At 40.1% G+C, this 13,600-nt stretch overlaps 1 protein-coding gene across 8 annotated transcripts in view; it reads left to right on the top strand.

The window, feature by feature from the left end:
- dmd (dystrophin) overlaps positions 1-13,600 on the top strand; it is a 149,134-nt gene that overhangs the window by 49,179 nt on the left and 86,355 nt on the right. For all 8 annotated transcript variants that reach the window (XM_077514401.1, XM_077514399.1, XM_077514397.1 and 5 more), the window contains exons 9-12: positions 1,454-1,653; positions 9,772-9,900; positions 12,309-12,404; positions 12,480-12,578. In XM_077514401.1, coding sequence (XP_077370527.1) covers positions 1,454-1,653; positions 9,772-9,900; positions 12,309-12,404; positions 12,480-12,578 — 524 coding nt within the window. The remainder of the gene's footprint in view (positions 1-1,453; positions 1,654-9,771; positions 9,901-12,308; positions 12,405-12,479; positions 12,579-13,600) is intronic.

Raw genomic sequence — 13,600 nt, 5'->3', positions numbered from 1 at the left:
TAAAACTATGTTGATTTGGTGCTGGTTTTCTTCTATAGTAAGTTTAACTTGAGTTTCTGGCCATGTCTTACACATGTACACTCTTAAAACTGCTAAGTGAAAACTAACCCAATTTGGGTTGAACCACACCAAGGCTGGGTTATTTATACTATATATTATACTATACGGCGGCACGGTGGTCGAGTGGTTAGCACGTCCACCTCCCAGTTCTAAGGACGCGGGTTCGAGTCCAGGCTCCGGCCTTCCTGGATGGAGTTTGCATGTTCTCCCCGTGCCTGCGTGGGTCTTCTCCGGGTACTCCGGTCTCCTCCCACATTCCAAAGACATGCATGGCAGGTTAATTGGGTGCTCTAAATTGTCCCTAGGTGTGCTTGTGAGTGTGGATGGTTGTTCGTCTCTGTGTGCCCTGCGATTGGCTGGCAACCAGTCCAGGGTGTCCCCCGCCTGCTGACCAGAGCCAGCTGAGATAGGCGCCAGCACCCACCGCGACCCTTGTGAGGAATAAGCGGTCAAGAAAATGGATGGATGGATTATACTATACTATTTTACTATGTTAGTTATATAGTGCATTGGGTTGAGGATTTCACCCAGCACGTTGGGTCAAGATTTTGAGTTTTGATGCTGATGAGTTAGAACTTAATTGACAATTAACCAGCATTTTTAGTGAGTATGTAGGCTATATCACGTATGTATTAGTCACCCATGTTCCCACTGAAAATAACAATCATCCAAAAAAAGAGGAAGCTAAGCGGTTTCCTTAGCTAATCTACATGGTTTAAAATCACATTCCAATCGCTACTGTGATCATTTCTCTTCATCTCCAAGAGAAGTGGCCAACTCAGGGCACAACGTCTGTCATTTCAATGTCTGTCATTTCAACATTCTTAGCCAACAAATCTAAGTGGAAGATGAAAGAACAGAAATAGGAGAATCCAAAATAATAAAAATAAGGTGCATGCTTCAAAGTTTATCATTATACCAGAGAGTCCACTTTGGTTTGATGATTTGCATTAAAACTGTAAAAAAATATATATATCAGAGGAACATTAGACGTCTGAAGGGCTCACATTAAGGTAATGAAGATACTCTATAGTAAACAACTGAAAAGCTTTCATATTTAAAAGGGTCAAATGAGGGTTAGTAGCACTCCTTCTATAATAATTACACATGTTTGCCTCATTTTCTCTGTTAAATGAAGTGCAAAATTAATGCAGTGACAGTGTCAGTTTTTAAGCAGTTTTTTTATTATTGAAAACCAATCACATACATTTTACACTTACCGTATTTATCATATAACAACTCTACATATTCAGTTCTGTCTTTTTTTTTTTCTTTTAAAATTTCTTGTACAATTAGTGCTTGTGCCAAGCTGTTAATCAAAACAACTGTCTACGCAAACAAGATGCAAGAAATGTAACGTAATAAAATTGCCCTCCCACTTGTCATTGTTCAGACGTGGCAGTGCCTCACCCCGACAAGAAGAGCGTCATCATGTACGTGACGTCGCTCTTCCAGGTGCTTCCGCAGAGCGTCACCATGGAGGCCATCCAGGAAGTGGAAACGTTGCCGCGGCCCGCTAGTGCCGCCAGCACATCCCATGCCGTGACGGGAGATCACTACCAAATTCAAACCCAACAGCGCTTCTCCCAACAGGTCTGGCACACGCACACACACGCTTCACTTCCTTCCATTTGATAATGTCGCACAGGTTATCAAATGGGTTTAGGTCAGGACACATGCTTTGCCAGGCCATCACCTTTTTACTCTCAGCAAGTCATTGGTCGTCTATGAGGTGTGTTTGGGGCCGTAATCAGGTCGGAATAGTGCCCTCTCGCCCTGTTTACAAAAGGAGGGGATCATGATCTGTTTCAATGGTTTTCTTAATGAACTGTGTCTCCTCAGTGCCGGTTTTGAGAAATGGCTATTCCGTTAAGTGGATCCCAAAGCATGCTCAGAGGCCAAATGTAGAAAAATCAACTTTGTTGAATGAAGGAGCTCGAGAAACGTGAATACAAGTTAAGGACCCATGCAGCATTGTGAGGATATGAAAATGTCTTGGAGAAAACTCAACTCTCATGTTTATTTACAATCACAACAAATCAACAGAAAACAATAACAGAATTTAAACGAGATGGGCAGTGCCGCGGCAAAAAAAAAAAATCTAAGCCAATAAACAAAACAAACCTCTAACTAAAGCAATCTCAAATGTACTTTGTGTTAGAAGGAGAAACAGGAAACAGTGGACGAAAATGTGAAGAAAAAAGATACAGATATGACTCAATAGAATGGTCTGATACTTGCACAGTGCTACGGCTTTCCCTCAAATGACACTGACTGTAACTGAAACAGAAAAAAACACAACTGAAAACGGAGACAAGACAGCCGGCAGGACTCATTCAGCCTCAGGTGATGGCACTCCTACCACTATGCATGACAGAAACCAAAATAGTTTGTCTCTGTACTCCTCACTTGACAGCTGATACCATTTGAAGCAAATATGTTCATCTTGGTCTCATCAGACCACAAGAAATGGTTCCAGTAATCCATGTCCTAATTGTGCTTGACTTAATCAAATTTTGAACTCCCTGTTATCAATCAGAATAGTGTGAGAGTGATACCACCAAGTCATATGACACCAGGGAGGGAAAACGATGAATTTGGCCCAATTTGGACATTTTCACCTAAGAGTGTTGTCACTTTTGTTGCTTTGTGTTGCATTATTATGAGTAGACAGTAAATTTACACTATTATATAAGTTGGACACTGACTAATTGACATTGTAGCAGAGTGTAAAATCCTTCAGTTCCCCTTGAGAAGATATAATGAAGTATTTACAAAAATGTGAGGTGTGTCCCACCTTATGGTTTGTCTGTGAAAAGGTCAAACACAGACGTCGCCTGTCCTTTGTAACCGAAGGCTAACAATGCCAGCATTACGTGCTCTTCATGGCATCTGGCTAATTATTTTCAGAATGAAAGAAGATTGATTTTCCTACTCAGCTGTAGAAAAATCGATTTGTATTCTTCCCATTCAATTTCAATTGTTGAATGTTGTTTTTTTTGTAAGCCAATCTCAATCAACAGGCTGTGCCTTGCTTTGCCCTTTGGATAGCATAGGACTGCATTTGTAAGCGTGCCAGAATAAGTGATGTGATATGGAAGAGCCATTATAGGCCCTTTCGCAAGTCGGCAAAAATGCACTCGCCAATTGGAATCAACTGCCATGGAAACAAAGCTAAACTAACTTCATTGTACGCTGTTCACATCAAAGGGTCCAAATGGGCTTTTCGCTTCCAGCTAACTGTCTATAGAAACTAAAGCTTTTTAATCATAGTTTCAATGTTTTGGGACAGCCCTTTTGTCTGCTATTACTCTGCAGTACATCCCATCATTGTGTCGTCTCTGCTATTTTGTGCCAAGTAGATTATGCGATTGTTTGTCTGTCTGTTAGCAGGATTAGACAAACTCATTTAGGCCAAGCGGGAGGCACATTACATTTTCAAGGGGATCTGTTCATTCACATTTTATTCACTCAGAGCTCATCAGGACCCTTAAAATGTGTCGGAAGTTTTCAGACGAGTCGGCGATGCACCCTTAATGCAGATTGTCTCCTCCACACCCCAGATAGAAATCCAACTGTCAGCAGAGTGACGAGTATGCAGCTTGCAAAGACATCGAGCCTGATTGAGCCATGAAGCTGATGAGAAAATTGATTGGGGGATTAAAGGCGTGAGAGGAGCCCTCTTGTTGAGCTTTAATTAAGGCCTCAACTTAAAATAAAAATCTATCACTGCTGCTGCATCTTTCCTCCCATAACAACTCCCTTGCTGCAGTTATGCCATCTGAGGTCAACATTTTTCCAGTGAATTGTCTCTTAAAAGTGTTTATTGTCCCTGCAAGGGTGCCACTTGGATCCTCAAAAGTACCCTGACTGGTGAGACGTGAAAAAAAAAAAAAATGTTATGATGCAAAGCGGGAGCAATTCCATATTGTGGGTCACTCTGTGTATGTGGAAAGATCAGGTATCCCATAAACATTGAAAATTAACTGCAAACTGAGACAGAATCTCAGAATGGAGACTCTGCCGTGAGGTGGGGCCGAGATCAGATTTCCAGCGGCAAATTGGATTCACCGCTTGCGACCTTTACTGTTCAGTAATGCTGAGGTCAGTGTCCCGCTATCACACTGAATCATGGCAGGATTGAGAGCACTTCCTGGAAGTAATGGCTGGTAATATTATTACCACTGAGTTTAATGGCTGCATCAGCCCACCGTGCAAGCTCTTGCAGAGGGAAAAAAAGGTGTCAACTTCCAGAGTCTGTATGGTGAATTAAGATGTCAAGCACAGACATGAAGCGTCGGCACAGACAATTACTCAATACAACATTGGTGAGGGAGGAACCTAAAAAAAACCAAAAAACAGGGTTACTATTATCTGTCCCCCCCTCATATGTCATCATCAGAGCGAAGCTGTCACCGCCTCCTTGCATCAGCAACTAGGATGTGAACAGGACCCAAACTTCAGATCTTAAGGGCTACGGTAACTCTTATGTCAGCGTTTCTTTTTGCAAAGTGAACAGTTCTTCAAATAGGAGGCTTGCATCCAGTTGAAATTTACTAAGCATAAAACAACCAAATACCTTTGCCCTAAAGTCTGCTAGCTTAATGCTAACACAAAATGGGAAACGCCATAGACTGGCTTACGAATAGCATCGGTGTTATAAACCTTTAAGCAACGGATATTTGAGCACCAACTGTGAAACAAAACAATGTAGAAAAAAAAACAATACCAACAATTAGGTATAACAATACTCAGACATAATTCTTTATCCTCTGTGAAGAAAGATTTAATATTAAAGCAGCTCACAGAGGAGCTGAGACCGTGTCCGCATATTTGTTTGTCTATTATACTGTCCCCAGACACACACACACCAGGAGCAGCACACTATCCATTGAATTGAAACAAAAATGTGGCAAAACTTGAAGTTTAATTTCTTTACATTTGTTTTTTAATCATGTCTGGTGGGCATTAGCCACTATTAGATTCTGACAGTATGATAACACTAAAGCTATTGAGGTATGACAACATTAAACATTACAGCTCTAAATTAGACTTTTTTTTTTTTTTAAATAGATATATGTATGTGGGTAAGTATAAATACATTTGCATTGAACACAGTATTTTATTTTTAAGCAAAATATAGAATAGTTGATACATCAAAAATGTGTTCAATGTTAAGTTTATATGAATAGAATTAATAACATTCTTCATCTGTTTTAATACTTCTTACTACATCACAGTGACCCATCACTGGTGAGATCTTTAGATAACAGGTCGGCAGGCTACTCATATTGTCCTTGAGTCCAACTAGTACCCCCTGGCACCATTTTTTTTCTTTTTTCAGCAAAAAGTCATTTGTTTGCCGTTTTGCTTACGTCTTGCTCCCTCCCTCCTCAATGCGTAACTACTCACACTTCCAGTCATTGTTTGTTCAGAATGACAAAAAAAAGTTAATTGGAGGCAATTAACTACAAAGTGGAGACTTGATTACAACAGCCAATCATATTGTGCCCTGCCTAGAAGTCAAAACCAGTTACAGCCAGTATTAGCAGTATTGAAACCTTGACTTTTTAGGTAGTCAGTCGGCTTACGCCTACTTATGTAATTACTGCTTATTTTCATAAAGTACAATATTTTAGAGGGATGTTTTTTTCTTATTAAAACCATATTTTGTTGTTAGTTTTATTAGCCGGAATGGATGTCATTTCCATTTATTTCAATGGTGACAGAGGATTTGAGATCAAGGCACCATCGTAACATCTGCAGGTTAGCGTAATCACACTCTTTGCCGGTTTGCCGAGGGCCAACTGAGGGGTCAGTGTTTTGCTGGTGGTTGCTTGTGGCGGTCAAACCACATGATCCAGCTTGAAAGAGCCAGCGGAACTACAGTAGAGACAGACAAATTGCGGCAGGTGAAGAGGAAAGACGGCACACAGGCGACAGTGTAGACAAGATTAGGGAGGTGAGTCATAACGCCAGAGGTGCAAACAGAATGATTACCTGACTACCATGGCACCGAAACACAGAAGAACCCTGGATAGAACTACTTGTTTCTGCGAGTCCACTTACTTCTTCTTCTCAGGTTTTCCTTCCTCATGCTATTTTTTCTGGCGAAAAAAAGGATCTCAAAAAGCAAAAGGCAAAATACACATGCAAAGTTAATCCTTCTGTGCTGGCTGAAATAAGTTTAATTAAGCATAGCAAATTGCCTCCTCGCCTCAGCTTGGTCATTAACCAGCAGTGTATTATTATCTCTTGGCAAGACATTGAGTAAATGTAAATATTTTATTACGCCATCTCTAATTAGTGGTGAAATAGAACTCCGTTGTCGTTTGCCTCCAACTTTCCAAATAACAGTAACAGTCTATGAAAGCTAACAAAACAAGTTTGATGATAGCATGATTAGCATGTGATGCATTTTTGTGCTATGGACTGATCCGAATGCCAGTGATCAAAATGACCAAATTAGTTTCCGGTCAGCCTCTTGCGAAATTCAAAATGAACAGACAGAAAAGCGTGACCGCTTTATTTTGAACTCCAATGAAGGAGAACCAGTGCCAAAATGTCTGCTACATAATCAAGTATAATGATGTAAGACAATAAGTTGCCTTGTTTGGTCTTTGATGTCCACATTGAGGAGGGCAGAGGCCTCCAATGTTGAGGTTTACAGAAAACCTGACTGACCGATACTTGCTGTATGACTCATCGCACCCACTGGAACACAAACTCCTGTTCCAGAAGGGATGAGTGCAAGGTGGATTACGAAAAAAAAAAAAAAAAAAAGAGTGACAGATGCAACAATAGTGTCATTCTGTATCCTATCTGACAAATGCAGAAGGATTTTCAACCAACAAAACATTCCAGTACACTTCAAACCCGATAAAACACAGAGAAAAAAGGCTGGTACACACCAACGCACGGACACCCCATACACAGAAAAGCGATTGGGTGTATGCGGTCCAGTGCAGTGAGGATGTTTATTGGGGAAACAGAGCAACCACTGAGCAGGACAAAAGTATGCATATTTTGGACAGAAAATGAGCGATGGTTTGAAAGAGTGAGAGAGGTTATGGTAAATTCGAAAGATTACAAAACAGACACACATACAGACTTTGTAATTCCACTTCTAACGAATAACTAACACAGCCGCATTTGGCTTTTTTTTTTTAGGTACCTTTACCACTATTGTTACTACTGAATGGAATGTTAATGAAGGGGTTTCTACCCAACAACTGTTGGTCGCTGGCAACAGTCTGTGCAAGACATCTTAACCCGAGATTTACACCGGATGCGGCTGTGGTGCGCCTGCGGTGCGGCTGCGGTGTGTTCCGGCGACGCAACCAATTAGATTCCATTCATTCGAATGGTGCAAATTACAGTTGCATGTGCGTTGCGTGTCGATTGCATCTCAGCTGCGGCGTGCCGCAGCCCTCCCATACGGATAGACCGTCTGGCATCCGTCGGCCTCCGGCAGATGGCAAGCTAGCACAAAACACATCGAGTAGGACAGGAAGGCCGACGCAGTTTCAAAATAAATTTCCGGTTACCTTTCAGAATAAAACACTCGCCAACTCCTATTTCGCAAGCATGTCAGCAAAACGTGATGTGGGCGTAGCCTGGCCTGGAGTTAACGTGTGAGGTGCTCATTCACGGTTTAGACACCAGCGAATATGGACGAGGAGAGGTTTGTATTGGAGGTGGAAAGCCACAAAATAATAAAAGTCCATCTCTCTTTCTGCTTTTCTGTTGAGCACAGACGTTCTGTGTGTTTGTCGTTGTTTTCAATGCCACATGATCGCGCGCGGTCACGCGAGACACGGCGGGAAGTGGTCGGCGACGGAGCTGTGCGGAGCCGGTGTGAGCTGGCCAAAAAATTGACGCGTCCGAAGCACGCAGTCAAGACGCGCCGCTACCGCATCCGGTGTAAATCCCGGGTAACTGTCGTTGACATCCCAAAAGATTGATACCATTCCTGGTTTGGGATGTGCCTCTAACTTGGAAGATGAATTCATTGTTTTTTCCACACCAGCACCCAGATTAGTGTTGACCTAACTAGCCTTGTATGCGAACTGATGAAACCTAGCTCAGATGTGAAACAAAATATCTTCTAATACAACCAGAATCGATTCAGTGGCCTGTTGAATGAAATGACCTTGATGAATATTCACAGGCATGTCTGCTATAAACTTTTGTGTGTGCTGAGTGAACAAACCCCCTCCTTTGTATCCTGTTTTTCCACTGCGCTTAAAGAACGGGGTCCTTAGGAAAACGGCAAAAGCTAATTTCGCTATTACAGTCACTCAATCTAGGGCAAAAAGGCACATGGCAATGCTCAGTAGAGCAACCCACAATTTTCTGGAACTTCAAAGTGCGCCCGGTCTATGGAGGACCGAAACTACCAAAATTAAAAATAAATAAATGACTAAATGTGAAAATAAAAATGGATATAAATAAAGACAAGTACAAATAAATACAAAAATAAATATCCATCCATCCATTTTCTGAGCTGCTTTTCCTCACAAGGGTCGTGGGAGAAATAAATATATAACTAGAATTAAATATCAATCAATAAATTAAAACACTCTGCTTTCACATTTATTTATTTCATGTTGTGCAAACACAAACGTTATTCAAATGAGGGGGCCGTCCTAAGCGTGTCGTGGGTTGGGCATTTGAATAACATTTCGACCTGGCAGAGCATAGAGCGTGTGCAGCATGAAATAAATAAATATGAGAGTAGAGCGTTTTTATTGATTGATTGATATATTTAATTCTATTTATAATTTATTGTCATATTTATTCTACATTTTTATTTTTGAATCTCGTTTTTTATTTTTGTTTTTATTTTTACTTTATTTATTTAGGCACACACACATATATATATATATATATATATATATATATATATATATATATATATATATATATATATATAAATTATGCAAGTAATTAACTGATTAGAAAAAAGAGGAGGATGAGACGTCCTCTTAACATTAAATGCTGAAAAAATTAAAGCATAAGAGGTGCATTTTAAATTTGGCGGTCAAAAAATGTTGATGAAAAGCCCTTTTAATTAAGTGATTAATTGTGTTTAATCAAAATTGTAAGATGTGATTAATCTGATTAAAAAATATAATCGTTTGACAGACTAATATACAAATATATATAATTACTTCCATTTATATTTATTTTTTGTATTTAATTTTTGAATTTTATTCTTTATATCTCTTTTTATTTTCACTTTTAGTCATTTATTTATTTTTATTTTGGCAGTTTTGGTCCTCCATACCAGTCGGGTGCTGCTGCCTAGTGCCTAGCGCAGACCACACATGCTAATCATGCTACCGTCAAACTTGTTTTGTTAGCTTTCATAGGCCTGTTAGTGTTATTAGTGTTATGTGGAAAGTTGAAGGCAAATACCACCACTAAGTTGTAATCATGAGACGCTTAATGAACAGAAATTATGGAAACCTCTTCCATGATGTTCATGCATTTTCAAGAATAATGAATTTGACATTCAGTTGGAAACAGAGCTGATGTCCTAGTATTCATATTTGTTTTTCTTTTTTTTTTCCGTTCTTTTCTCTGTCTTTTGTCTGCTTTCTCGTATACACCCCCACCCCCCATGTGCCTTTTGTGTTGTGCGTTCTTCCACCTCTCTGCCTTTACCGTCCCGTATCCGTCCGACTGTGTCCTCTGTCTGGCTCTCAGATCACAGTGAGTGTGGCTCAGGGCCGAGTGCAGAGTCCCTCCTCTCAGCCTCGCTATAAAAGCTATGCCTACACCCAGGCGGCCTATGTCAAGTCTCCTGAGCAAAAGAGGAGGCGCTTTACTGATCAGGTCCGTGTCTCACCACGCTAACACCTCATACTGGATGTCCATCTGTCTGTGTTTTTATTTTTGCTGTACATGAATGTTCATCATCTAACATATAGCTCATGATCATATTTGCTGGGAGATAATGCTAGTAAGCAACTCTTTATGGTTAATGTGTGTGTATTTTATGTGCTTTGTTAATTCCATGTCTATCAATTAAATGGGTCTCAGTTTAGCTTAGGACTTTTTCACAAAGGTCAAATCTCCAATTTATGTTTTATCAATTCCAAAAGAGCACATACCATGCATATTTGCTATAAAAAAAAATTCAGTCATTCAGGAAGATTACGATTTTAAACTAATAAACCCAACAAATATTTATTTAAAGGGTTCATTTATTCAAAAATAATTCCTGTGCATAATGTTCAAACAACAATAATCTATACTGATTTTAAATCAGTTTTAACAAACGTAACATTCATAGTTTGTGTGTAAATGCCACAGTTAAATAGTTGGTAGCTAATATAAACATATCTTGTAAACCACCCATTATTCTGCCAAAATTACAACTCACAATAACATTTAGATGTAACAGAACATAAGAACAACAGCTTTTAATAAGCCAGAAGACAAAATTTGATTTCACGATTCAGCAAATTTTCAGCGATTCAATTTTTTAAATGATTAATCAAATTAATTTGATTTATTGCCCAGCCCTAATAAGGTAGAATTTAAGCTTCAAACAAAATCTAATTATTGGAATTTGTGTCATTTAAACAATGGGATATTTATAGGGGCTCACTGAACAATTGCAAAATAATTAATTACATTTAGTCTCGTTTACTGAAGAGGAACTAACTACTAACTACACAGCGAGGTGTAATGACTTCAAAAATATGTTTATGTGCATGAGAGGTAAGTGAGTCATTTTGCTAAGTGAATTTCTTAATAGTGGACTGTTACGCGCTATAAAAGTAATACAATTGCTACTATTAACAGAAAATAGCTCGTGATTTAATCTACCCCAAAGCGCCGTGTCATGTTTGTATAGCGGTTTGATAATTCACAAGAATATTATCATATCACATTTTGTTAAGGTTCCGGTGCGACCGTTGAGTGGATCCCAGAATCACAGAACACAGAGGAGTAAGCGAGAGGTTTTATTCACCAACACACGTGAATGTGAACATAAAGCGCTGGACACAGCCAGGAAAAAGGTTAACAAAAGGTGCTTGCAAATTGCAAGGAGGGAAATTAACACAACACAAAAAGACCCGAAGGCTACAAACCGCAAACACAAGAAAGCAACAACTTACTATAGCTATGAAACACGCCACATAAAAGTGGGAACAAAAAGAGACGTAGCAAAACTTACGTAGATGAAAATCGAGAATCTTGGACTATAATAATTAGCGAAGGCGAAAAACAGTAGAAACACTAGACGATGGCTGTGAGCAGACGGAGCAACGACCCGACAGTGGCTGCAAGGAGTCCCAGTCCTTATGAAGGCCTAATAGGTGATGCCCTGCAGGTGTGGTGCAGGGGACACGCCCCTCTCATTAATCAGGCACTGTGAGACAAGGAAAACACACTGAGAGCCCAGCAACATGACACATTTTGTTTGTTTGAAATAATAATAAAAAAAAAAATGGTAATCCTTTTGTGTGCACAGTTAAAGCATTTTTGTGGGATAGCATTTTTGTAAATGATTGACTTAGTGGGGGAAATATAGTAACGCATAACGTAACCCCAGCCTCTACTGTAGCGCCTTATATATGGAAAAAGTTTTTAAATATGTCATTCATTGAAGGTGCGCCTTATAATGCAGTGCGCCTTATAGTGCGGAAAATACGGTAATTATTTGATCTCCTTTTGAGGAGATCCTGTTTGCTCACAAAAATGAATGAACTGTCTCTAATGTTTATGGTTGTGTGTTGATATATGGTTAAATAAGTTAAAAAAAACAACAAAAGAACATCTAAGTTGCTCCACTCTGCTGCAACTTGAAAGAAGTGTTGCTGATTCGTGACTTTTCTGACCCAGTGACTATTTTTCAAGAATTTCTGCTAAGAAACAGACAACATGAGAGGAATATTTTTCACATGGTGCCCGTTTACATGTTTCTAAAGCAGTGATTTATCCACATTGTGACATCTTGAGGTGCTATAGAAAGAGCATCAATAGCAGCACCGTTACCTAGCAGATTTGAACTCAAACAAAGCGTGTCCAATGCATAATGGGGGCGCTATTACTGTCGCAGTCCTACTTTACACATGACTTTTAGTATTTCAGCTCAGCCCCTGCATGTATTAGCCTTCACACGCAATTTCCCGGTGAAATACAATTTATTTTTCAATGTGTCTCTTTTCTCTTTGCTGTTTGTCCCTCTTTTATCCACATCCTCCCCGCCACCTGCCTGCCTCACTCTCCAGTTTCTGAGTCCCAGCCAAGAGGAGCTGCAGCGAGGCCTCAGTCCTTTGCCTCCCGGCTCCACCAGTCTGGAGTCTTACCAAGCGGCCCTGGAGGAGGTACGCTAAATGAAGATGACTGGCTTTGTTTGTTTGTTGTGTCTTTTCACGGGTTTTCCACCTGCGAATGTCAAGGTTCTGACGTGGCTGCTGTCGGCTGAAGACGGACTCCAGTCCCAGCCCCCCATCTCGAACAACGTGGAGGACGTCAAGGAGCAGTTTCACACACATGAGGTGAGGATATTGACGTAGGTATGTAGTGGGAAACTTCAAAAAACAAAACAAACAAAAAAACATGGGAAAAATGTTGTTGAAGTTGTTTGAAGATGCAGGTTGCATCCCCGAGGTCAGTGATACCTAACCACCGGACCACACCGGGCCGGGTCGCGGCAGACTGCACAGTTGAAAGAATAAAAAAAACTTACTGCACTGCAGCTTTATTTATTATTTGAGGCTGAAAATATATATATTTTTGAAACATGACTGGATTCTCTCTGTTACATCTGCCTATGACGGCTTCTTGGTGTATGTCAGGATGCTAATTATCTTGGTCGCGTAGCGCTGATATTAATGCAGCCTTCATGTGGTATCGAAATTATGATAAATACCATGTCGTGAATAAAATTGCACATGAACGCCCCCCTCATGTCGTATTTTCCACTGGACAACTGGGAATTTATTTTGATACCCGAGTTTCCGAGCTGAGAGAGCTATTGAAGTTTCAATGTGGCAAAGAGCGCAGAAGGATTCGTGAATGACAAGAAATATTAACACTAATAAGGGCGTTACCGTCCGCTAGCAGGTTGTATTAGATTAGAATCTACAAAATTACATAGCATACACAATTCAATGTCCTGTCTTTTACAACTCATTATTTGCCGTAATTGTTCAGTTTTACGAGCAAAGAGTTCATCAGCTTTCATGTGTATTTTTTTGCTACAACAACAAAAGCACATGAACAGAACTCGGTCGTAATTAACAGCTCCCAAGTGATAATCTCCATCTTTCCCATAGCACGTGAAGGCAGGGTTAATCCACAAGCTAGCAAAAATGAGGACGTTTCTTTGCAATGGGAAAAAAAGCCCAGACAGCACAAGAGCTTATGACCAAGAAGAAAGAGGAAGGTGCATTCATGGGACATCTACTTGAAATATGAATTTACGGCGACAGGCGATTCTCACTCACGATGTCCGCTCTGCACAATATGCAGCGAGCAGGTCTTGATTAAGCCTTATGGTGAGTTATTCATGGCCTTT

The sequence above is a fragment of the Festucalex cinctus genome, chromosome 2 (assembly GCF_051991245.1).
Source record: "Festucalex cinctus isolate MCC-2025b chromosome 2, RoL_Fcin_1.0, whole genome shotgun sequence".
Classification (NCBI taxonomy): Eukaryota; Metazoa; Chordata; class Actinopteri; order Syngnathiformes; family Syngnathidae; genus Festucalex; species Festucalex cinctus.
Note: the sequence above shows the minus strand (reverse complement) of the source record. Positions and strands in the feature narration are given on the sequence as shown.